The sequence below is a fragment of the Fusarium vanettenii genome, assembly GCF_000151355.1.
Source record: "Fusarium vanettenii 77-13-4 chromosome 10 genomic scaffold NECHAsca_14_chr10_3_0, whole genome shotgun sequence".
Classification (NCBI taxonomy): domain Eukaryota; kingdom Fungi; phylum Ascomycota; class Sordariomycetes; order Hypocreales; family Nectriaceae; genus Fusarium; species Fusarium vanettenii.
Window position 1 is genome coordinate 410,539 of NW_003315871.1, and position 25,241 is coordinate 435,779.

General features: G+C 51.2%; 7 protein-coding genes across 7 annotated transcripts; 4 read left to right on the top strand and 3 right to left on the bottom strand.

The window, feature by feature from the left end:
- Positions 1-2,171: 2,171 nt before the first annotated feature.
- NECHADRAFT_50592 (uncharacterized protein) lies at positions 2,172-3,341 on the top strand (the record flags this gene model as incomplete). Its single annotated transcript, XM_003047549.1, has 2 exons — positions 2,172-2,547; positions 2,596-3,341. 2 exons carry the CDS (start codon positions 2,172-2,174, stop codon positions 3,339-3,341), a joined length of 1,122 nt encoding a protein of 373 aa, XP_003047595.1.
- Positions 3,342-3,732: 391 nt separating this feature from the next.
- On the bottom strand, positions 3,733-4,433 carry NECHADRAFT_50762 (uncharacterized protein; the record flags this gene model as incomplete). The annotated part of the gene is made up of 3 exons (XM_003047727.1): positions 3,733-4,180; positions 4,263-4,344; positions 4,397-4,433. 3 exons carry the CDS (start codon positions 4,431-4,433, stop codon positions 3,733-3,735), a joined length of 567 nt encoding a protein of 188 aa, XP_003047773.1.
- Positions 4,434-5,033: 600 nt separating this feature from the next.
- NECHADRAFT_85915 (uncharacterized protein) lies at positions 5,034-7,293 on the bottom strand (the record flags this gene model as incomplete). The annotated part of the gene is made up of 10 exons (XM_003047728.1): positions 5,034-5,128; positions 5,181-5,341; positions 5,386-5,414; positions 5,570-5,893; positions 5,968-6,004; positions 6,085-6,343; positions 6,401-6,473; positions 6,526-6,570; positions 6,627-7,186; positions 7,251-7,293. The coding sequence occupies 10 exons, from the start codon at positions 7,291-7,293 to the stop codon at positions 5,034-5,036; spliced, it is 1,626 nt and encodes a 541-aa protein (XP_003047774.1).
- Positions 7,294-8,010: 717 nt separating this feature from the next.
- NECHADRAFT_85916 (uncharacterized protein) lies at positions 8,011-9,190 on the top strand (the record flags this gene model as incomplete). Its single annotated transcript, XM_003047550.1, has 3 exons — positions 8,011-8,569; positions 8,628-8,952; positions 9,055-9,190. The coding sequence occupies 3 exons, from the start codon at positions 8,011-8,013 to the stop codon at positions 9,188-9,190; spliced, it is 1,020 nt and encodes a 339-aa protein (XP_003047596.1).
- Positions 9,191-10,723: 1,533 nt separating this feature from the next.
- NECHADRAFT_85917 (uncharacterized protein) lies at positions 10,724-11,233 on the top strand (the record flags this gene model as incomplete). The annotated part of the gene is made up of 1 exon (XM_003047551.1): positions 10,724-11,233. The coding sequence occupies one exon, from the start codon at positions 10,724-10,726 to the stop codon at positions 11,231-11,233; it is 510 nt and encodes a 169-aa protein (XP_003047597.1).
- A 5,484-nt stretch (positions 11,234-16,717) lies between these two features.
- On the bottom strand, positions 16,718-18,641 carry NECHADRAFT_85918 (uncharacterized protein; the record flags this gene model as incomplete). Its single annotated transcript, XM_003047729.1, has 7 exons — positions 16,718-17,317; positions 17,364-17,724; positions 17,775-17,835; positions 17,882-17,972; positions 18,021-18,144; positions 18,210-18,402; positions 18,449-18,641. 7 exons carry the CDS (start codon positions 18,639-18,641, stop codon positions 16,718-16,720), a joined length of 1,623 nt encoding a protein of 540 aa, XP_003047775.1.
- A 1,418-nt stretch (positions 18,642-20,059) lies between these two features.
- On the top strand, positions 20,060-22,161 carry NECHADRAFT_96892 (uncharacterized protein; the record flags this gene model as incomplete). Its single annotated transcript, XM_003047552.1, has 10 exons — positions 20,060-20,079; positions 20,109-20,199; positions 20,247-20,380; positions 20,430-20,679; positions 20,731-20,906; positions 20,961-21,160; positions 21,213-21,570; positions 21,620-21,668; positions 21,703-21,794; positions 21,846-22,161. 10 exons carry the CDS (start codon positions 20,060-20,062, stop codon positions 22,159-22,161), a joined length of 1,686 nt encoding a protein of 561 aa, XP_003047598.1.
- Positions 22,162-25,241: the final 3,080 nt, after the last annotated feature.

A 25,241-nucleotide genomic window follows, 5' to 3' on the forward strand; every position in this document is an offset into this window, starting at 1 on the left:
GAGAGGAGGTGTGATGACTAGCGAGACCCTAGAGGGTGTACGGCAAGTTCCCCAACTGGACTAACCAGCTTGGGAAGCCCTACAAGTGTGACGTGCGGACGCTGCCATCGACGTACAGTACAGCACGGCATGAGCAGGAAATCGCGGAGGTTTTCGGTCTATCTCTGCCACCGTATGTTGTAGCTACCTGCTTCTTTGCTTGTGCAGACATCAACACTCGGTCAATGTCGTGGCTTATAAGGCCTGCCTGGCTCCTCTCCCATCCACAGTGTCACCACCAATTTTCCCGCCCTCTTCGAGCAGCGCCCTCACCACTCTTTGTTTCCCAAGAGCAACCCTTCCAACTCTTCAAGATGGAGGTTTATTTGATCGTCGGAATCGATTTTGGCATGAGCGGTAGGAACCCTGCCTCTCTTCTCTTCCCCCACTCGTTCGGACACTTGTTAAAAGCATCAACACAGCCACGGGGGTGACATACCATCAGCCCGGCAATGACAAAATAAACCCTCTGCTTTGGGGGGGAAACAGCAGCATCGAGAAGGTGCCGTCCAAGATCTCTTATGCTGACACTTGAGGGAGCCTCTGTATTGGGGGCTCGACATCCACAGCACTACCGCCAACCTAATAGTCAAGGAATGGTTCAAGACTAACCTTGGACGAGCGGGGGCCGACTAAGAGATAGTCTGAAAGTTGTTTGTTGATTATCTGAAGTTTTTGCACATAGAGCTGTCTAGACGTCTCACTAGGTAGTGAGGTCTTACGCAACAAGTCGTGGCCCACGCCACCATCCAGTTCGTTTTCAGTGCTCCAACCACATGGGATCCTGCGGTTGTCAATCAGTTCAGCCGTCTTTATTTCCATCTCGGGCTTCGATAAAGCGGACGAGGCTGGTCACGGCACCCACACAGCCGTCATGAGCTTAGTGGAACTACACTCCACGGCAGCCTTGCAGCTCTGCCCAAAGTGGTCGTCCGTCAAACGAGTGGTTGGTGGTCGAGCATCTCATTTCTATCACCTCCCTCATCACTTCATGGGCTTGGATGAACTTGAAGAGGACTGAGTGAAGGATGGAAGGGTGAAGGGACGTTGTTTCGGTCTGTCGGGGGTTCTGCTTCCTGCTGTCGTGGTTTAATCACGAATACCTCTTGTTGGATCGGTGCTGTAGATTGTCTCCCCCGAAGCTTGATGCCCAAACCCAGCCCCAGAAGGGTTTTAACACATTTCCGAGTTGCCATTGTTACTTTGTTTCTCATCTGGTGCGTTATCATAACAGTCGACTCCTGCTCCTCAATGCGTTCCCTCTCAATCGTTCTGCTACATATCTAAGCTTTAGCTATCTCTGCGATGCGGGAGACCAGTGCCACGACGGCGGTGATATGAAAGACGTGCATAGTGGAGGCCGACGACTGTAGGGTAATTTGCGCCTCTTGATTAAGCCAAGAACTTTTCCCTTTTCACACGTTCTTTGAATGCAACGTCAGTATAAGAGGCCTCGGCATCGCCACACGAGCAGCCTGGCGCAGTCCTTGCAATTCCAACCATGAGCCATAAATAGGGCGAGACAGTGGCGGCTGTGACGCTGTTAGTGCCTTGAACCTAATTCATGCCCCGGGATGTGGGAGGCGCCATCCGGCCGAGTCATCCCCACATGGCCCCGAGAGGCTTGCGTGTCTTGTCGCGCCAATTGACCAATGGAGTCCGTCTTATTCGGCAGAATCAATATCCAGATTTGCCTCGCCGGGATCTGGGTTTGTTTCACGGTAGTTGTGATAGGTGGCGCTTCTTTGACGACTGCCCCTTGCGTCAGGGGTGACGTGCCTCGGCTGCACTGCTTAATTCGTCGTCATTGCCGCAGGGCAGAGATTTTGATCTCCCCTGGGCATCTCCGGGGAATGTCCATACACGAGTCTTTGGGCACTGCAACGCGTCAGCGTGTTTCGTTGTTTGTCTCTAGGGAGCGCAATGACTAGCCGGCGCCGTGATGTGGGCTGTGTTCGAATAGATTAAATGTAACCTGGAAACAAGATGGAGAAACTATAAGTAAGACCTATGCTGTGAAGCGATTGTAAAGCATCAACAGTCTTGAACGCTTCATTCTTCAAACAACTACTCCTCTCATCATACCAGATTCATCATACCTTCCACCAAGTCTCAACTACATCCGCATCAAAATGCGTCTCACTACGAACCTCTTTACCAGCTTCCTCCTGCTGTCAGGAGCTGTCACAGCCCACCCGGGACACAACGTCGCCCAGGAGGCGGCCGAGAGACGCGATTTCCTCAACTCGGTGAAGCGATCCTCACTCGCCCATTGTGCTGAGAAGCTCAAGGCCCGAGGCATCGAGGCAAGGAATATTGCTCGCCGCTCAGCGCAAATCTCCAAGGCCCGGCAGAAGCGTGGCCTCAAGAAGCGCGATCTCGAATCTGTCCTGAGCGCTTCTCATAACCAGACGGATCAGGGATATACTCTAAACACAGACGCGAATACGCTCTTTGCTGGAATCAACTCTTGCGTGTTGACCCCCGAGGTTACCCAAGGTCCTTATTGTAAGAGCGCAGCCTTATTTTGTTATGTATGAACTCTAACACCGTAAGATGTGGCAGGAGAATACGTCCGTGAGAACATTGTCGAAGACCAAGAAGGCCTCGGTATTGTGCTCGACTACCAGGTCATTGACGTTGAGACCTGCGACCCCGTCCCCAACGTCTACCTCGAGATGTGGCACTGCAACTCCACTGGTGTCTATTCGGGCATCGTCGCGAGCGGCAACGGTGACAGCTCCGACGACACAAACATCAACAACACCTGGCTTCGCGGAATTCAGCGCACCGACTGTGATGGCGTCGCGCAGTTCGAGTCCATCTTTCCCGGCCACTACACCAGCCGAGCCACGCATATTCACATCATGGTTCACACAAATGCCACTCTGCTGGCCAACATGACTCTGGGAAGTGAAAATTACGCCAGCCACGTTGGCCAGGCCTTCTTCGACCAGGACCTCATCTCGCAGGTTGAAACTCTCGAGCCGTACAGCTCCAACACGCAGGAGCTCACCGAGAACGCCGACGACAGCATCCTGAGCGAGGAGACAGCCACGGATGGAGTCGACCCTTTTATGGAATACACCATGCTTGGAGATGACATCGCCGACGGTCTCTTCGCATGGCTCGCCTTTGGCATCAACGCCACCCAGTCTCAGTCCATCACCCCGGCAGCCTACCTGTACGAGTCCGGAGGCGTCGCCAATGAGAACTCGGGTGCTGGTGGCGCTGGAGGTAGTCCCCCGGATGGCATGACCCCCGGAGCCGCTCCTGGAAGTACACCTCCGGCCCGCGTGTGAGTTGACTCCCGAGGCTTGCGGCTAAGCGGGAGCATTGATTGAGGGATGGATCATTTTCCGGTCCCCCGGTCTTTGCCGAGTTGGATCAAGTTGCAGAGTTGTAGCGAGAGTGTGCTGGCACATAAACATTAGCGGCGCGGAATTGTACCGAAGCATCGCTGTAAGATTTGTTTCGTATCATATAGAAAATTCTCGAAAATCTTGACATAAAACTCTAAAATATTATAGATTGATGAAATCTCTTTGACCAAAAACACGGTGGCTGTTCATAACACTTACTCCTATCGTGACCAGACGAAGTAGTGCCTACTAAGGACCTCGTCACTCTCAATAACCTCTAACAACCTGACTGAAGCATTTCTAGACGATTTCCCTTCATACAATCAGACCATTAGAGAAAAAAGGCCAGAACAAGTCCACCAATTATACTAAGCGTCCAAGTAGCCGCCTCCGACTTTCTGAACTGCGCCTTCTTGTAGCCAAATCCCAAGTCAAAGACCAAGTGCCTAACCCCATTGACGAAGTGATACGAAAACGGGAAACCCAACAGGCCAAACTTGACAGCCGCCTTGACGACAAACGGCAAAGAGCCAAAAGCCGACGCTACCGCAGCCGAGTCGAACGGCAAGCCAAGGAGCGGGGCGACGGCGTAGGCGCAGAGGGTGAGGTACGCTGTGCCTCCGAGAGCGATGCCGGTGATTCGGGTCCAGGCTGAGGCGCTGAACCAGACCTGGCCGATCTTGTAGATGCTGAGGTGGGGGGTGACGGGCCGGTTGAGGCGCTGTTTGACGAGTATGTCGTGGCCGTCTTTGGCGCTCATGCGTACGATGGTCGGTGGGCTTCTAGGTGGTATGTTAGATCAGGCTTGGACTCAATCCGTTGGAAGGTAATCGTCTCTAGTATGGGGGATGTTTGGTGTACCGTGAGTGTTGTGACAAGAGGCGGGCGACAGCCAGTTTGGGAACGTCCTGGCTGAAAAAGACATTTGGTCTCGCCGTGCCTGCTCGGAGCTTGTCAGCAATTGAGTCAAGAGAATGCGCCCTTGAGAGTAATACCACGAATGGCCGACAAGCCAACTCGTTGCAAGTTCATAGAGGTTAGGTTGAGACGGCAATCAAGGATGCTTCAGAGTCGACGGGAGCTCCGACAAGGCCAAGAAAAGAGATTAGTTAAAGATATTGGGAGAAGCTCAGCTGGAAAGATCCCCCCCCGTAATGTTTCACGTGGTCCTTCGCCTTCTCGCGTCGTGAATAACCCCCGACGGTCCCTCGTTCTCGTTTAGGTGGGGGTATGGTCAAGTAAATCGAACTGTCGTTGTTGGCGGGAATAAAGGGGAGGGTATTCCCGGCTCCAATGTGTTTCCAAGTCGGCCAATCGGGAACAGGACGGTGGTGATTGGAATGCGATCCTGGAGTCTGATTACCGAGGACACAACCCCCCAAGGGAACCGGAAGGCTTGACGAATGGGAGGAGTTTGGATCTTGGTAAACTACGCAGTATGTATGTAACGCAGGTGGGGATATGGGAGTTGCTCTGCGATAAGTCTTTACTGGCAAGCGAATCTATTCACCTCGTAGCTTTATTTCTATTCAATCTGCTGTTGAGAATCGTCGAGCTACCCAGTCTGCAACACAACCACCGGAACAAGAAGCGAAGACACCACACACGAAGAAAACAGAGCCAATCCTCGGTCTACTCCTCTTCAACACCATCCAAGCCCATGATCGGTGGTTCGCGAGGTGTGGAAATCGTGACCGGCTCACTGATCTTTCTTCCGCTGGCGTCCACTGCTCCAAGTCAGTGTCACAATTTTACATGATGCTGAGGGTTTCTTCTTACCGCAAAGGAAATTTGCCTCGGCCTGTCCGATTGTCGCCTTAATCTTAAAATCGACTTGGAAGAAGTGCTCCTTGCTCCAGAGGACCTTGCGCTTCTTCTTAGCATCGGCCTCGGAGAAGTTGGCGCGCATGAATTGATGGGTCTTAATAAAATCTCGGAGCCTGTCAATGTGGATGCTCAAGATGTGGTTGGGCGGTGGACATACCTTTGGGGGGCTTTGGGCCATCCGCCAAGCTGTAGACAATCTCAATATTGCAAACCCGACGTTCACCTGGCTCAAAAAACAGCTTCCGCTCAAATTCGAGCTCTCCTCCGTTCTGGATCTGTTTGCCCTAATCTCATGTCAGCTGGCAGGAAGGAGTCTGGCTAAGTCGACCAAGGAAACTGACCTTGGGAATGATCCAGTCGACGCAATCGTCGAAACGACCTTCAAATCCCTTGCCTCGTGTCAAGATGGATATCCACGTTCTTTTAGCGGGGGCAGCGCTCGGGATGCGACTGACGAGACCGAATGACGTGCGGCAAGCAATCGTGGGAAAGACAGCCTCGTTGGAAGTGGCGGCATACACTAGACCCATGCAGACGGCAAGCTGGGGCTGCCTAGACACCACCAGCTTGGTAGATTTGAGTATCGAGCAATCGTTGCAAAACCTCTCCAGCTGTCGCTTGACGTAGGGCGAGCTCCCAAGACCCCCAGAGAGCAGAAGATAATCCTGCGTAGATTGTTAGCCCGCTGACGGGAAGAGGGAGCAGGATTGTAGACTTTCCAGTGGTTCATTGCGCTGACTTGCCCGCTCAAAGATGCAGCTGGTGATCCCTTCGATCTGTTTGTCAAAAAGCGGCTTCAGCTCCGTCCTGGACTACGTCAGTGCGACGAACTCCCGTCTTGTACCTACCAACTTACTCAGGGTTTGTAAAGTGACCATCCTGAATAGTATCGTCGTGGACACGCTGGCCATCTCCGAGATGGGGTACGGGAATCGTCTCACTCTGCACATTCGCACCTTCGAACTCGTGCTTTACACGGAGGAATTCTGTGCCCCGGCGCATCTCCCCAGCCACATGAGAAGCGCTATGACTCAGAAGGTGTTGGTAGGGCTTCAAAATCTCCGTCATGCGCGCCTCGAAGCCTTTGTCGATGTGCCACGACCCGATGTTTTCCCCTCAAGAGTCCAACCTTAGCTGCTGTCATGACGAAAGGGGAAAAAATAACCACTCACCTATGGCCGGCTGGTGCTCACGCCAATGCAAAGTCTCCTGCGCATTGATTGCAACCTGGAGGAGAGAGAAGTCCTGTGCCAAGTCAGCTCGAGACCCAACAGCAGCGAAAGAGGGGGATTAATACCCCGGTGCCAGCACCAACATCAATGATCATGACATTGTGGTCTCTCTGCATAATCATGGTCAGCAATAATCCAATACATGGCAAGAGATGGGATCGCCTACCCGGAGGTTTGCGGCGGGCCGTGGGGTATGCAACTCGAAAGCCGCTGTTGCTTGCGGTTCGGTCATGGTGATGGCGACGGTATGAAGGCCACGACCAAGTCGCTTGCTCTGCGCCTTCTCGAACCCGGCCTTCAATACAAGGGCTTTGAACTGAGCCACTACAGGGGGTTCCCAACAAGCTGGCGTGCTGAAGACAAAGGCGATGTTCGCATGCTTCCATGCTTTACCGAGTATCCCATCACGGACAAACCTCCGTGAAAGCTCGTCGTGTAGACACTTCAAGTAGTCAGAATACAGCCTTTCGGCTTCTGCATGCCTTTCGGCTTCTGCCTGATTTGAGCCGTTTCCTCCAAAGTGCGTCTTAAACCATCCTTTGACGGATAGGTTCTCGGTGGTATCTGGGATGTTGAGCCCCCAGTGAAGGGGCGGCTGCGAATCGTCCGTTCTTGCGTACGCCAACTTGGTTGGAACCTTGACCTGTTCATCGCTTCCCCATTTCAGGTATACGACGTCGCACTCGACACCGCCGGTCTTGGATTGGCGATACGCCACACCGGTGCCTGTGTCGATGGGTCAGATGTGTCGGTCTCAGAAGAATCGAGGATCAAAGGAAGGGCATCCTACCGCTCATTCCGACGTCTATACCGACAGTCAAGTCGACAGCCATTTTGAATAGTTGGAGTATTGTGAATGATGAGTGATTGAGTCCGTCAGGGGATTCGTGAAGCTGTGGTTGGGGAGGCGAGCAATATGTCAAGGTCTCAATATTGACCGACTGTGAGGGCGGGATGCCTCAGGAGTCAACAGACAGAATGTCAAACAGAGAAAAGAAAGGAAAGGATAACTCAGGCAGTCACAGTATGCCGCATGGCTTCGTTTCCATTAACCTTGGCTGTATGTTTGCACGGGTAGGGATTGTTATGATACGTGAGCCACTGGAAATGGCGGTCAAGAACTATTTGTTCAAAGAGAGATACTTTACCTCCCGTCATTCCATGGTCAAGGCTTTACCAAGTAACTTAGTAAAGAGTCCAATGGCGATGGAGAAGTGAATGTCCCGATAGACATGGTGTACTCCATGTGCCTCGCACAGGGCTGTTTCCATATTCAGTTAATGTGTTGCCCCCACCAGGCCACCCCGTAGGGTCTGGTTAGACATTCATGGCACGCCCAGACGGCAATCAAACCACAATGCAAATGTGAACAAGTTGGTGGGCAATCAATCAAGCCACGGCGTAAACGGTATGTGTGGAGGGTGTCAAGGTCAGGTGTCTTGACCCGTGCAACAACGATGGGGAGGTAACTTCTGCCGTCCATGCATGCCCTCCCCTCCTCTCTTCTCATTCCACTCATCTTCACTCTCACTCTCCATACCTCGATCATCATGGCGCTCACAGTTCGTCAGGCTATCGGTGTTGGGGTCGCCGTCGGCTTCGCTGGCTCCCTCATCCTCATAGCCGTGACATTTGGCATATCTCGAATCATCTCCGCCTACTACGTGCCTCCCAAACGCGCCATCGCCATGCAACCACAGCCTTCGCCTGCCATACTGGCTCCACCGCCAGATGCGATCAAGGAAATGAACATTGGCGTGCATGCAATCTCGGGCACTGCAGAACTCAAAGAGGCTGAGAGTTTTGAGTATCAATTCGGGAACTTCACCAGGGTTTTCTTCGGCCGTGGCCTCCATGGGAAGCCAGATGTTCCAGAGTCTCTTTTCGATGAATCTGAGCTCGTTCGTCTAGCTGGGGAGCCTGTCAATGGCGGGACCTGGTCCCAGTCTATCAGCAACGTTTCCACGCGAGACCCGGCCATTAGGTGCTTCCTCGCACAAGTCGTCTACAAGCGCATGCAACCTACCTGCCCTGTTGATGACTGCCTTCTTCCTCCCGAGGTCTCTAGCTGCTACCAGCTTGTGTGCCGGGTCTACGATATTCCTAAAAGTAAGTTGACCCTTCTGAGCAACTTCATAGCGTATTCCTTATATTAATCATGACACAGGGATCAGGCCCATCGCTGCTTGGCGCGAAAGCATACTTATGCTCCTGGACTACCCCTGGTCCCTTGAGCCATTACCATGCGGGCCTTTCGAAGATGGCGACCCCAGGAAGGAAAGAGTTCGGGCCATGGTTCCAGCTATCGTCAATGCCTTGCAGCCAGAGGCGCTCAGAACGGACCACCCACGAAATGATCGATTCGAGAATCACATGGCGGACATTCTTGAGAGGGCTGCCAACTTTGCAATCGTTCTTCTAGGTCAGCCCACAGAGTGGGAGGCAGTGTGGTCTTCAACCAAGCCGGGGTTTATTATTTACCCTGGGCTGAGGTTTGTCTGGCAGGGCAGAACCAAAACTTCGAAGCCGGCCCTGGTGCTGGATGATGAACTCGCCTGACCGATGCGCCCTGATGACCAGAATCGGCCTAACAGTCAATCTAAAGAGTATGCCAAGTCTGGTGTTGCTGAAGCGCCCCCTCATGGTTCCTCGCAGCTGCGTGAGCACAAGACTGCTGAGCACAAGACTGCCAGGGACGGCACCACTCTCCGGTTCTCACTACAAAGATAGCTATTCGTAGTTCACCTTATCTGTCGTTTTTTTGTGTTTGTCGAATCCTACGTCCTTGTCTATGAGAAGAGAAGTGTGTGCCATCGCTGATTGTCGCCTCATGATGCTGTGCAGAACTAGATGTAGACCCTGGTCTGCATTAATGACTGCGTTCCTTGATACCGTGGCCGATCCCCTCAGTCAGACACCGTCATGAGCGCCAAAATGTCACGGAACTTGAGCACTCAAGTCTTCAGTAAACTACGGAAATCCACACCGCCTCTATCCCGCCCCTTCTTGGGCATTCGTTTCCACGTGCCGCGCCGTTAATGATCATTTTCGTATTCTAGACTCTCGTTTCAATGTGATAAGTGCAGGGGCCAAGGCAATGTCACCGGCCGTTTGCATTTCCCTCCGTAGGCCATCGAGAGGTGCAGGCCGCCATCCACCACGTCACTCACCTTCATCTCAACTATTGGACCAAATCAATAATTTGGGAACTTAAGGGGCCATACTGCCAGACGGATGAGACTAGCCCCAGCTTGAGCCAGGAGGCGGGAAAGGGCAGCCAACGGTGACTGCGCACTGGAGATGTGGCATGTCACGGAGCTCACTGACGGCAATTCCCAGCATTGGATCTTGATGCTGTCATCAAGTGTTAGTTACTGCATCCCTTGACCCTTGACATCATGCCTGATGCTTGGCACGACCAACCGTAGAACTCATTCTGTTCAATGCATGGGAGTGAACAGATGGGTCTATCCGAGGGCGGTATCGGGGAACATCAAGTAGCAGCATTCCGCGCTCGCCAGCTCGGGGTCTGAAGGAAAGGAAACGACGCGCGGTCCAGAACTACTCTACCTGTGACGGATGAGATTGAGCAGAGAACTGGGCAGGGGTATGGGTCAAGAGGCACCATGAAGCCAGCCGAGATGGCGGCATTAGTGACGTCCAAGTTAGACCGCGGGAGTCGGTGGTCCTGTTTCTTTCTTCTTTTTCCTTATTCAAGCGCCAGGCACGGTAGTAAACGCTGCCTCCGGCATGACGACGGCGTGGACCCACGGCACAGCACAACGCTACCGTTTAGGAGTTTGAATCACCACCATGGCATGCCGGCAGTTGACGTGCCGCCCAGGCCATGCTGGGGATGCAAAGCCTTGGAGCTATGCCTTGCCGAAAGCTCACGATGGTCTGGCTTGGCTGAAAATCCATAGCTGAATGCATGCTTGCCTGCAGACCCATGTCATTCCGGCCACCTCCGGAACTTGATTCTGAGCTATCACAACGAAGTTCTCTGTGATGCAGCGAGCACCAGCCTGGGAGGTTGAGCTGAAGTGCGATAACCACCGCACCCAGAAACTCTAAAACCTAAGCCTTGCCCATCTAAAGCTTGAAATTTCACACTCCCGAGCTTTCCCTCAATCTTCCTACGACGCCTAGCCGATACGACACTCATACATCCATTTTTGTCACCGTTGTTCAACAGCCACCCGTACACATTCACTTGAACCAAACTTTCACTATTCGAGTCCTTGAACTTCTTCGTCCGTCACAATGTCCGGCGCTGAGTTCCTTGGGCCGGTCATAGGCCTGGCCATGAAGCTCTTGCTTGAGTTCAGTCTCAACTCGGTCAGCTTCAAGATCGAGGCTCACGGCATGGACATGGTCGCGCGCAATGTTAAGGATGACATTGAGGACGCGAGAATGTTCTACGATCAGCTCACCAAGTACGTTAACCAAGAGCTTCAGCTCAAGAGACGAGTTCTTATTTCTATCAACAACACCGAATACGCACTCAAGATGTTCGAGGAATACCTCAAGGAGCATAACAGCCGTCAAACCCTATCCAAGCTTCTCGGAGATCGCGCTAAAGTCAAGAAACTTCTGGCACCCCTGCAGGCCAGCCAATCGCAATTGGCGCGCAGGATCGATTGGATGAGGTCTGCCTTGTCCGATCTGGAGAAGAGTCCTAACGCCTCGAAGGAGAAACGAGTCGTTGACTGGAGCGTTCCGCCGAACGAACGGCCGGGCTGGGTTGGCACGAAGGGGGATACGAAGGAATAGTGGATGAGTTGGCAGATAAGGTCTGGGGATTGTGATTGAATACTGCGTTTGGAGTAGGGTTGGGGTGGTTACATGAGATTGAGCAGAGGGCAGGGGTTTTGTTTCGTTCGCCGGTTTTTCCCCCTATGCCCACGGTTAGATCTCTACAAAACAGTGCATTCTTCAAGTCGATTCAACTGGCTCCCTTTCGAGTGTTTTACATACAGTGGCCAGGTTATTAAACCCGCACGTTAAATTAAGCCATTGCTTTTCGCAAACGCATCGAGACACGCCAGTCCTAACCGTCGACACCCATCCCAGCTGCCCAGCGCGCCTTTGTCCGCTCCACCAGTCAAAGATCCACCGACTCCCCATTCCGAGGTGAAAGCTTTGACTCACCAACGGCTCAAACCATGTCTACATTACGTACATTGGAATCCATTAAGACGCAGACAATCAAGTGCCTCTGGAGGCCAGAGAAGGAATGGAAGCGCGTGAAAGGGGGTGGAGCGTAGCGATCGCCAGACGATCTGTGAAGTGTCTTGCAGTCAAGAGATAGAACCAAGAGAGATGAATCAGTTAGAGTATCTGATCTGGTGGGCATTTGGAGTATCAAGCCTGAAGGGATGACAACGTTTTTTCAACATCTTCAAAGTTCTGACTTCCATCAACAGGCAAAGGACCAGGGATCATTCAGCGATACGAAGCTAAGAATCACCAAACCATCTAGAAACAAAGATCTCGCCTGGGTGGTAAAGATGCTTCAAGAGTTAGCCTTGGTCCATGAAGAGGTTGGGGGAGCAGAGCGTGGGAGTTGACATCTGTCTCTAGACCGCCATGTGCTGATTGCTGCATTCTTTGTTGTTGTGGTTGATGTGTTATTTTTGAAAACCAAAAGTGGAGTGGCGAGTAACAAAACTTGTCAACCAGGCGTGAAGAGTTGGTAGACAGGTTTTCCCAGTTTTCTTTTCGGACAGGTGTGTATAGACACGCCCTGGGAGAGGGAACCAACTATCTCTGCTGCCATCAACACAGATGCTACCAGCGCTTGAGCCGACCGTTATCTGGAGATCCTTAACTGAGGGCGCTGTCTTCTGGCAACCCGCCTTACGGGATCGTCATGACTCAAGCTCACGTAAAATTCAGTGCCAAAGAGCCCTGGGCTCGCGTTGGTAGCATCATGGATGGCCAGCTTCCAATACTCTGCAGGAGCGGTGGTGGACAGGGGTAGCGGTTCATTGATGACCCGACCACTCAGTTTCACTATGTTCTCCCGCTGATGTATCATTACACCCCGACCACAACGGCTGCATTCAGTCATTGGGTGTACCCATGCAGGAGCCATTTGAGTTGCGAGAGCCTAGACCCAGGTCACGTACTGTCCGTTCAAGCGCAAGCAAGCCTCCCGTAGATAAGGTGCTTTGACAATTGGGTTTCGGTGTTGTCATTTGTTAATTCTCATGCATGTCTCATATCATTGCGGGTGATGGCCTCCGTCAGAGATGTCACTGACGGTAAGAGAAAGAATGGCTTCCCGTCAGTCCGTAAGCGACCCAGTACCATCAGCACTCTTTTTCGATGGCGAGAAGATTTTCCAGGCATGCACGAGCGGGTGGAACCCTCCCCCGTGAGTCAGTGGTATGCGGTGCGCACATCTGGAGGCTCCCCGCGGCCTGGGTCGTGTCGTGTAACCCGTCTTGCATACGGAGTACTGGACGCGGCAATGGGCATGGCCCCTGGAATCTGGCGGCTCCCAGGCAGGGGTTACTTTTCAAGCCTGCTTTGGGCGGATGGCCAAAAGGCGGCACCGAGACGTTGGGTCTGACATTTCAGGGGCAAGGTCCAGACGTCGCGAAAGCCACATGTCGCTTTAATGCAACATCAAGTGCCCCATGCACAAACTTTCAGAGGAACTGCCCAAGCTGCAGATGTAGTTTGCCAAGATCAAACAGAACAAGGTAGAGAGAGTATAGTGCCCAGTTACTGGTCTCTTCATCGGGAAGCAAAATGAGGTAGATTAAAAGTCCAAAAGAAAAACAAAAGGGGCAGGGACTTGTCAACTCCCGCGACTGGGGTGTAATTAAGAGCACTGGTGAAGGCCAAGCCCTGGATGGCGTTTGGTCACACTCCCATCTTCCAGCCCTCTCCTCAGCAGCGTTCACCTCTGGCCGAGAGGTCTCCTTTCTGACCCCTTTCTTTCCGTGCCTAGCGGGAACTGACTGGTCTTGACAGGTCGCGAATGCCGCCTCCTAGTTTACCATGATACGCTGAGTTGAATGACCGATCCACTCATTGAATGGAATATGCAGGCCCCCGACTGATTCCTGCGCCATGTTACACACGGCACCCGCAATTGTCGTTGTTTGGTGTTTTAGGGGCGCCGACAGGTATCAGTATCCACCCCGTGTAACACACAGAGCGCCCCAGATGCCCACCTTCTTCCCGTAGCCCAATAGTAAAGGCTCACGGTGATGAAGTGGCGGATGGCAGCCTTCTCCTCTCTTGACTGGCTGGAAATGATGCCAGCCTGGCAGGGGATGCTGCCTGGTGAGATTCCAGCGTTGCCCGCATTGACATGGGAAACCTGGTCAGGAAACAACTGATACCCGCGCGGCTGATGAACAGTCCCTGGGAGGAAGACCAAGCTAGCGAAGAGGCGCGTTCAATGGCTCGGAACGTTTGGATTTGCTAGGTTCGTGTTATTTTGACACCCATCCCTGCAGTAAGATGCCGTCACCCCATCATGATTGCTCTTGGGTATTGCTTTTGCCTCTGGCGCAGCTGGATTCTGGGCCTGAACACGTCATCCTTGGGTCAGGGTCCATGCCCGCCCCTTGCGCGCGCAAGATGGCGTTCCTTGGTGTTTCGTATGGCCTCTTCCACTTGACGGGCCGGAGTCCTTGCCTGGATGACCGAAATACCCAACACGCTCTCAATGCTCTCAATTTGGTTTCCCCGGGAGTACTCTCTCAGTCGCTCAACATCACACACGACGCTATACCGAGCTTCTTCCCGCAAGTTCGTTTCTCAACTCCAATTTTGGTGCGTGGCCGATTGGCAAGACCAGAGCAAAGGCGAAGTCTGTGTTGTTGAGTGGATTAAGGAGGCCAGCGAGAAAGTGGCATGAATGAGGCGTTTGTTTGTCCAATCTGAGGCGACAATACATGATATCTAAGTTTAGCTCATAGAGTTGGCGGCCCTGCTTTTCCTCCCGTTTCTTCAAGCACCGGGTACGGTGACAAACACGGCCCCTGACGGCGGATTCAACGCCCGGTACAGCACATCGCTACCGTTTAGGAGCTTGAATCGTGTTATTGGCCCCTGATTCATTTCACTGTGAACATGACAATATCCGCCCCCCTTTCCATTTGGACTTGGCCCTGCAAGCCTACAGCTGAGGCTTCAGGTTTCCTCTCGTCGCCCGTTTGAGACGACTCGCCGGGGGGGCTGTTGGACGTAAGATCGCAGAAGATGCTCACCGCCATGGCAAGTCGGCAGTTAACGGGTCACCTGGGCCACGCCGGGGATGCACAGCCCTTCAATAGGCCTGGCTTAGCTGAAAATTCATACCTGAACGGGTGTTTGCTTATTGCTCCCTGCAGAGTACTCCTGCCGCTCCCGCCACCTCCAGACCTTGCCTTGAGCGTTCCGCCGAGCGAACGGTCTGCTGGTTGAGATCGGAGAGGTCAGAATCCGTTGGCGGATAGCGGATGGGAATTTTAGTTCAGCACTGGGTTTGGGGCAGGTTTGAGGTAGTTCATTTGTAAATAGGCGGAACGCAAAAGGGCTGTTCCTTGTAGCCCCTGGCACGGCATCGGTGCTAGTTCATATCTGAGAGCGGGTTTAATGGCTGAAGGGGGAAAAAAATGAGAAGGAATATGGAAATAATAATTTCATTGTGTATTCGCTGTGGAACCAAATAGGATAAAACTCCAATGGTCATGTTCCTTTCACGGCTTGTGGCAAGACCCTGACGGAGGAAGTATAATGAGTTTAATGTAGGTACTTCCGACAACTGACGGAACTTGTGTGGCTAGGCTGGCTGTGAGTAGCTCGGCAAGCCTCATTCGCGCTTGGGGGGAGCAATTTGTGCCGTGTTCTGACGTTCTTGCTCAGTTGGGACTCTGTTTGGGTTGGGTTACCGTGAGGTGCTGGGACCCTGGTTGGCCAGGTCGGACATGAGCTTGCGATGGTGGACCAAAACCTGCCCGTTATCGCTGATTATGCAGTTGCATTCAAAGCTACTCGAATGAACCTTTTCCCGTGAAGTCAATGCTGACCATTATTTTCAAACACTTGGCAGTCTCTCGGATCTGGAGAATTTCGTGCCCACCAGCATCCCAAGCAAGGTCTACACTGCGTATACTGAAATTTAATAACACGCAGACCACCAGGCGGCTTTGAAGGCTACAGACGACGCCATATCCGCTGTCCAAGCCTGGCTGAGGCCTGAAGAGGTATTCGCGATAGAGCGTTTGCACGTCATAGATTGAAGCGACATACACGATGCAGCTGTATGGGTCTATTATTAAACAGACCCAGGCAAGTTCAAACGAGGCCTCTCCAGCCTTTGTCTTCCCTCTCTCCATGTAGGGCTGTTCATCTCGGGACACATATCAGTCTCCATGTGGCGGGAGAGCTTTGCGAGCGAAATATAGCGGCTGAAAACAAACTGATTTGACCTTGATTGCCGGCCTGGCTTGGCCAGAATTCCTGACACCACTACGTAATAGGGCAGCATCTGGTTGGAATTTGCTATGATGGCCTCGTCCACATCCGGCCGGGTCAGTTCTGGGACAACTGCACCCAGGATGAAGTAGATGCTTACGAGAGAAAGCTGGAGCCCACTCTTCGGCTGGGTTTCGACAACATATGGAGAAACCCGATGGAGGTGGTGACACCAACTTTGAGTATTTTAATTGTGTACCTACCACTAGGATGATTCGGGGCATACTGCTAGAGATTGCAAAAGCTGGCCGGTCTCCCCTACAACTAGAGCTTAGGAGACAGTAAATTGACCTTGATTATCACATAACTATCTCTAATAAAGTACAGAGTCTCGGGTCTGTTGGTAATATCTTGATTCCACTAGATACCTCCTACGTAGCATGTTGGTGTCGTTGGTGTCTCGGGGCCGCCCCTTTTCCTCACGGCAGAGGGCAGTAGAATCAAGTACATCATTTTAGGAACCCAAACAAGCCCTGAGTTGCTAGCCGCGCAATCAAAACATCAATATCCAGCAGCAACCTTACGTAGGACATGTTATCTGCCAACGGAGTAATAGCAAGTGCATTATAATAGAAGGGCAACGCTGTGTTATGAGTTGGAAACCTGTCTTATACTTCCTGCAAAAATAACTATCATATATATCTGATCCTTATCATCTACCACGTCCATTGTCATAGTTTAGCCACCCACACATTCTTTCCAGGGTATTCTTATCACTCCCCTCTACTATTCTAGCCCTTGTGAACACAAGTTCTTCTCAAAATCCCCCAGGCCTCCTCAAAGTGAAACAGGAGCAGACTGAATTCCATAAGTTTCTTGACTCAGCTCCATCCACGGCGAGGTCTCACGACTTCCATCTAGAGTAACCTGACTCGAACTCTGCCGCATCTTGCTCAATGCTGTGAAACCCCCTCTTATGCTGTCAGCTTCGTAACCCTTGGCTCGAAAAACGCTAGTTGCCACACGAGCGCTATCTCCGTCGTAGCATGTAAGCAGTATTCGCTTGTCCTGGAGGAGAGTCTTGAGCTCTTGGCTTGGGGCCTTGAATGTGGCTTCGAGTCTTTGCCACAGAGATTCCAGGATCTTGGCGTCTGAGAATGGACTTGGCTTAGACTGCTGGGTGAAGGGCATGTTGACGGAGCCTGGGAGATGGAAGGCTCCAAAGTCGTCTGGTTGCCGGAGGTCGATGACCACGGCGTCTTGTCGAGAGCGCAACATGTTCTGAAGCTCAAAGGCGCCCATTGATCCGCTCTTGGGATCAGAGAGAACCATATCAAGTAGGGCACCTCTATCAATGTCGAAGAAGGCATCCAGAGCTTCTGAGGCTGGCCTCTCCCACTTTTCGTCGTATCGGTAGAGGTCAACCTTGAGGAGATGCTGCCTCAAGTTAGCTACATTCAATCCAATGGATTCTGATACACACCTCATTCTTGATAGTCGGAAAGTAGCTGTCGCCAAGCTTGTCAAAGTACTCGTTAATGTACTGATAAGGCAGGTCACAGCACAAGAACACGCAATGAACGGTGCCATCTGCTCCAGCCAGCTCGGAAAGCGTGCCCTCGGACTTTCGCTTCTCGAGAAACTGGTAAAGACCTCTAAGGTTAAACCCAGATGAAGGACCGGAAACAATGCCCTGTCGGCAGAGGTCGAGTGACAGGGAAAAGGAGTTGTGAGAATCAACTTCTTCGATGTGGTCGATGGCCTGTTTCCAGGGGAACTCGACAGGTGCCATGAGGGCGAATGATCGCGGGCCGGGGACTCTGTCACCTGGCGCAGTACATACTCTGTGAAACTGTGAGCTTCACTTGTATTCTTGATTGGTATATGTACATACCCTAATCTATAGACAGAAGGCTTTGCTTCTTTGAAATAAGTGCCAAGTCCTGTCATCGTTCCTGGTTTTGTTAGTAGTTGTTACGGGCAACTCATTATCAAACGTACCTGACGTGCCCATTCCAGCGCATATTAGGTTGATTTCTGGGAGCTGCTTGGAGATTTGAGGTCCAGTCCATCTGATGTGAGAATTCCAGTTCTGGTTCCAGTTAGAATGTTTTCAGTATTCATAACTCATTTAACTCACCAAGTCGTTCTCGTATTGGTTGGGGTTGATAACAGAGTCTGACTCATGAGCCAATCTCTGTGCTGCTCTGATACCACCACGTTCATCAACGGGCTCTGGCTGAGAAGGACCACCAAAGAGTGTTCTATGAGATGTGAGTAAGTCGACACTCATCAGTGGCTCCAAACATTTGACGGGATAGAAACTCACATGTCAATACCGAAAAACTGCATGAGCCGTAGCTTTGCTGCGCTAGTCTTGTTGCTTAGAAACGCCCTCACGTCATCGATGTCGTGAATTGCGCGGGAGATCAATGACATGGACAGCACAGTTGAGCCAGAGCTGTATTCAACCACCGTCTTTGTCTGTCCAGGCACCACACATTTCTGCAAAAGGTTGAGAGCTAATAGTGTTGGCAAAGAATAGAAGTAGAAGAGCTGAAAACTTACCCGGCATGGCTTTCACGTTGTTTGCAGGATGCATCGTCATCATCTTGGCATAGATGCGTACCCCATCTTCACGGAAGGGGTTCAGGCAGTCGGGGATCTCGACAAGAGGAAGTGGGGGCGACGATTCCGGGTCGAAATACTGCTTGACAGAGTCGGGTCCTTTGTACACGTTGAGGGGATTCGGGCTCGCCATGGTGAAAAGCTGTTGTTGTCTATGGCTTGAGACTAGGACCTCGGATAATGTCTAGAAAGGAAAGAGAGACAAGCACCGCTATATATATGAAAAATCTCAGCACTATAAAGTAGTACGACGCTCCTCTTTTCTTCACACAGGAGCTCTCAGGTTGCAGTGAAAATCGCTCGGTGTCTGCATACAAAGCGTGGGATGTCTGGCAATGAACAACACACTTCCCTTGGAACGAGCCTCTTGTATGCCAATCAGAACAAGAATGGCCCACCACCCGACATTTTCGGCGCTAAGATCATCGTCGTTCAACGGGTAACGGAGGTGGATGCGTTGGTCAGAGGAGAGAATGGGGGTTACGGTTCCTTTGTTCAAGAGAGAACTGGCAAGATCGGCGGCTCTATTTCTTGTCTCTATACTTGGTGGTTTCACTAGTTAGGCTCTCGGCTCTATTTGGAAGTTACCTTGTTCGGGGGAGCAGCCTCAAATGGTCATGATTGCTTTACTTGACGACTTCTTGGGGAAGCACAAGCGGGTGGTGACACGATGGCTGGTTGTCCATCAAGGTGGACGCAGCCCACGCATCATAAGCATAAGAAACAGGCGAGACACAAGTCGTGGGATGCCGGGAATATTCCTCGAGTGCGCATAATGATTTGCAATGCATGGGCTCTCGTGCAACATGGCTTATTAAGTCACACGACGTCGAAGCTACCCCTGCCCCTGTCCGACCTTGATAGTTAAGGGGATCCCGGTGGAGTTTGACGCAATGTTGGGTCCGGTTTAATGGTTCTAGACGGGACCTTGATGGACAAGAGGGCAAAAAATGCTGAGTGGCTGGTTGTCTTGGCATGATTTGCAGCCTTGCATCGTGAGCTTCAAGTTATGAGAGAAGCTGAGAAGAGAGTGAAAATCAAAAGATTCAAAAATCATGTCAATGAGCATGTTGATTGCGTATTCTCTCAAATGGGCTCAAATAGCTTAAACTATGTCCCGACGGCGCGATTAGACGTCCACAATGACACCCTAGCCTCCTCCGATCTTCGGGGATCTGCGACGTCGCTTTGAGCCGGCCAATTTCAAGGTAGCAAATGTCTGACGGGAATGCAACAAGGGGTCTTGCCATGACATGGCTATATGACGGGAGCGCACGGTAGTTGCCCGGTAGTTGAAGCGGTGTGTTGTGTCCTCGACCAAACGGGTTCTGTCCCTCAGCCAAACGGGTTCTCGTCATCGTGTCGATCATCTAAGCAGGCCTGCGAAATAGGAGATGCATCGAGTTTGAGCCGAGGGTGTCTTGGTTTGGCATCAAGGTACCTCCGTGCGTCCCTTGCTTCCGCTTCTTGAATAAAGCTCTTGCAACTGCTCCAACGCCTCAATTGATTTCAAGACGTTTCCTATCACGACTTTAGACACAATGGCAGGCCATGAACCGAATGAAGCGGCTGTCATGAGCCATAGCTTGGGCTCTACCAGGACGATTGTCGTCGATGGAGGCTCCGATGACGGAAAGACTCACCAGTTCAATGAGCAGACCAACTATGTGCCCAAAAGGGCCATCATAACGGTGAGATATCTTATTCTATCGCTTTGAGCTCGAATTGACTTGTCTAGATTTTCCTGGCGTGTGCAAGCGTCGACCTGTTGGCTCTCATGGACCAAACCATGCTGGCGACCAGCTTGTACATCATTGGAAACGCATTGGGATCAACAGCCGAAGTCTCATGGATAGCAAGCGGTTATTTCATGTAAGTGTCTTGACTTGTCCATCACACACATACCTAATAGCTGCCATAGAACATCGACGGTTGGACAACTCATGTATGGAAGACTGTCTGACATTTGGTCCCGCAAGATCATTCTCCTGACAGGCCTGGCAATCTTCTTTGCTGGCTCCCTGGCCTCATCCCTTGCCCAGTCTGTGCTTCAGCTCACCATATTCCGCGCGTTCACCGGTATCGGAGGAGGCGGTCTGATGACAGTCGCCCAGCTAATCGTCAGCGACGTCGTGCCTCTGCGGGAGAGAGGGAAATACCAGGGAATCCTAGTAAGTGAAAGCATGATATCTTTTCGGATTAAAGCTGATGGTTGTATCCAGGGTGCTGTTGTGGCCATTGCCAATGGTGTTGGTCCCGTCATTGGTGGCGCTCTCTCTTCAAAGTCTGAAGATTCGTGGCGTTGGATATTTCGCATGCAGCTGCCGCTGACGATATTCACTACTTGCTGTGTCTTGTTTTCTATGCCCCTAAAGAAGGTGGAAGGGGACTGGAGATTGTTTGTGGCCATCACCCCTAAAGATTCAGTGAGTGTTTTGCTGATGTAGAACAGGAAGCTCAAAGCTGTCGATTTCTTGGGAATCCTTCTCGCCCTGGCTGGAATGACTGTTGTCATTCTAGGTCTGACCTGGGGAGGCAATGAATATTCCTGGAACTCAGCCCAGGTCATCACGACATTGGTGATTGGCACAGCTGTCTCGGTGGCCTTTATACTGTGGCAATGGAAAGGCCCTCGGTATCCCTTGATTCCTTGTGAGTTATCCTAAAGTTAGTTTTGAGACTACTTCTCTAACGTGCAGCATAGTGCACATTTTCAAATCCAAGATCGTCAATGGGGCTTGTTTGACCATGGCCATCAACGGCTGGAACTTTGTCATGCAAGTTTACTACGTGCCCTCGTTCTACCAGCTGGTATACGGCTACTCAGCCACAAAGGCAGGTGCAATGCTACTCCCCATCACCCTCCTGCAGACCGTAAGCAGCACCCTCTCTGGCCTGGTGGTGCACTGGGTAGGCCGCTATCGTGAGTGTATTCTCTTTGGTTGGCTGTGCTGGGCTGTTGGGCTTGGGTTGATGTCGACTCTTGATGAGAATACGGGAGTTGGTAAGCAGATTGGATATTCTATCCTCATTGGAGTGGGTGTTGGGAATACTCTGCAGCCGTAAGTTTATTTCACAACGACGAGCTTTCTAGACTGACCAAAAACACAGTGCTCTTATAGCCACACAGGCCGGCGTTGAAAGGCGCGACATGGCTGTTGTGACATCATTTCGAAAGTAAGGAACGAGGCGAGAATGTTCACTTCCGGTTCGCGCTAATCATATCTGACAGTTTCGTGAGAAACTTGGGGGCGACACTAGGCCTTGCAGTCTGCGGCACAGTTCTGTATGTAAATTCTCGCTCTGATGGCTGATCTTGGCTAACACAGCATCACAGAAACAATGTAATCGCCAATTCTCTATCCGTATTGGATCTTGACAGCAAAGAGTCCAAGACACTGATAGGTAACCCTCAAGCATTCCTCGACACCGTCTCGTCGAGCGAGGCCGAGAGAATACGCGCTGTCCTTATTCCCGCGTACAGAAAAGGGTTTAGGGTGATTTTTCTCATTGGGGCTTCTGTGGCTGCCCTTGCCTTTGTTCTGGCCTTTGTTCTCATGCCTCAGGTCGATCTTGCGAGGCCAGATGACGCTAAGTTGAAGGAGGAGGGGCGCAGGGCATACGAGGAGAAGCGCAATAAGAGCGCAGCGTAGGGCAGTGCCTCTGACGGAGTGGCTAGAGAGTGATTACCGTGTGGCTGTTCGGCAGCTCGGGACCTGACGTCTTCACAATATGAGGCGGTGGATGGCAAGACTGGTATTTGAAAAGTTGAGCGTTTTAATAGAAGTATAAAAGGGAGAGGAGGTGGAATCGAGGCGTTATCAATAGATTAGAGTTGGGCTAGAAACATAACTAGAAGGTTACAAGGAGATACTGGAACGTCATCCCGTAGATTCTGGAACTGTGGCTTTCCAGCCTCAATGTGCACTCGTCCTATGATTGCCGCTCCCAGAACGATCCGGACGCCGTATTACCGAAAAGATAGATGTAAAGCTCATCTTGTGAGTGATCTATGTGCTCTAGGGGTCACGCCGAGAGCCGCTCTTTGTTGAATACCTACAGGAGAATCATGAACACGTCCTTGTGCCAGCTGTTTTCAAGGCAATTTTGAATTGCAGAGCTCGATATGAGGAGTGTAGTTCTGTAAGGGATAGATGGCGTTAAATGTAGCTAATTACAAGACTAGATCTAATGCCACAACGATGAAATGGCAGGAGGTGAATGTGATTTTCAAAATTAGACGATTTACGGCGCTTTGAGATATCCTTGTAGCCTCCAGAAGCGATTTGTGGAGAGATTGGGTGGCAAGAAGATGCCTACGGAGGAGCGTAGTAAGACATCTGTGAGAAAGCATGGAGCATGACCCGGTGTCATGAAGTGATCTGTTTACATTGGACATGAAACTTCGCTCATAAGTTGTTCTCTTAAGATGAACGCAAACGTACGGATCAGGTTGTTGTACTACTCTCTCCGATACTGTCTGACGATAGTGCTCTGAAGAGCTGATAAGTTGATAATGGTAAGAAACCGCAGATGGTCCGTCTGCTCGGTCAAATCATCAGAAAACAAGATCTTCACATCGCCTCGCACTTTCCTTAGATGTTATGTTAAGGACCGCAAGCAGAGTGATCAGTCAACAGCAGAAGGACTCCCAACGGGACAAAAAGAAGACGCCCAGAGGCTCCATGCAATGCGTAATCTGGGGATCGAACCCAGGGCTCTGGCAACGGAGAATTTTACCACTAAACCAATTACGCTGTGTTGGTTTGATGCTATTCCCGCCTCCAGAATCGCTCTCATCAAGGCCACGATGGTGTTGCAACTAGGTAAGAGTCTCCCACGTGGCAAACTCTTATTCAGAACTAGCCCTATGCTTGACTAGTTATTAGAGCTTGTTATGAGTTCTCGGGACAAAGCAAAAAGGGTGCGACGTTGATTGCTAGTGGGAGCAGTGGACCCTCGGCTGCTCCACGAGAAGCTAGATTTGCAGGTCGGGACTTTGTGTGTTCTTATTAGAGACATATATCAGGCCAAATTTACTCATGCGAAAATACAATATGTGCGCGTGCGTGCGTTGCTGTTGATCCTCCCCATACTGGCGATCCTACTGGTAGGATGAGAAATAGAAACAACAACACAGATCAACCTGACACTCTCTGGATGACTTACATGGGCTTTTTTCTTATCAAGCGTTCTTTTCTCTTCCTCCTAAAGCTTTTAACAGGGCATCCAACTAATCGTAAATGTTTATTTGCTTAGCTAGCTGACTCCCCTGCAACTTCTATCTGCCGAACCCACACCTGGATTATCAAAAGCTTACCGAGCATGGCGCCTGCTGCGCATATCTTGAATTTGTTCCGTTGAATACCACCAACGTAACGGTCAATGATCTCTTTACGGAGGTGACGATGACGACAGGTTTATTCGTACTAGAGAATCACCGACTATAGATGACTCGACCATGTGGTCAAGGCTCAGAAAAATCAAGACGATTAATTCGTTCGAATCAACGACGCCGGTTTTACCAGTCCACGGCAGCATGCCATGTACAAAAAGCAACTCTTTGTAGCATTTTCATTGAAAAACAGTGCCAGAAGAGTCAAACAAGGCGCCAAAACTCGACGACATGACTTGACTTCTTCCTCGGAGAACTCAACACGTCTTCGACAGCTCTAGAAGAAGCTAAACAGCGATAAACCCGACCCAAAGGGGCATTGCGAATGCAGCGGGTCACAGTTCTTCGATTCGTCCCGAGAAATCTTATCGCCACGCTAGGCTTGCGTGCTTAAACCATTTCCGGACATCGGTTAGAGGAATTCCAGGTCCTTGTGTATTTTTTTTTCTTTCTTTCGTATCTGATGATTAATCAGATTAGTGGCGCTCAGGTTGTTCCACGGGTAAGGATTTGGGAGTCTAGAACTGCCGAACTGGCGTTATCGTTGGAAGCCTTGCGACGGTGTCGGGGAGGCGTTGTTATCCGAGATGGATGTCATTGATGTGCTTTTGCAGTATAGAGTTTAGAAAAGGGGGAGATGAAGAGTATGCGCCAAGCTACTATTTATCAACAGAAGCAGATTCTTGCCAAGACTGAAGAAACTCTTGCGTCTGCTTCGGGTAGACAATAACCACCCAATTGTCTTTGATACCGAGATGCCATTGTTCCCTTGAAGCGTAGCGCCATGATCACCATCCAGCCCCCATAGACCATTCCCAAGATCCCGTGTTCCTGCATGTGACGTCCAGCTTTTCAGCCGCTCACGGACCTGCTGCAAGCTATGAAAGTGCCACGCGAGGGCTGTCAAAATACTGACAGGCTCGGCTGCGGGGAGCGCTCCCGGTGTGGAATGGTGGCACCGGCTTAGCTGAAAAGGTTGACGTAGGCTCAGCCTCCAATGTCAAAGTGTTGGGCGACAGCTTCGTCTTGGACCAATGATTTAGCTTGGTCTACGCCAGGTGCACCCTTGCGGGATTTGACGAGGGTTTGACTCTTTGACCTCTTTTTTTTTTTATTATCGTCTATCAATAGCTTGTGGATGCTAATGCGAATATCAGGCTATTTAGTGCCTCTTCCGAAACCTCTCGGCAACGGATAGGGGAATGATGAGCCACAGATGAAACTCGGCAGATCTACTACGTAGTATTCCAGAGACGATCAACGGCCGCAACCTCGTCGTTCGAGGCTCGCGTCCGGGAGCTTTGTCCTCTTTTCCGAGCGCTCGGGGCGCTATGCAGC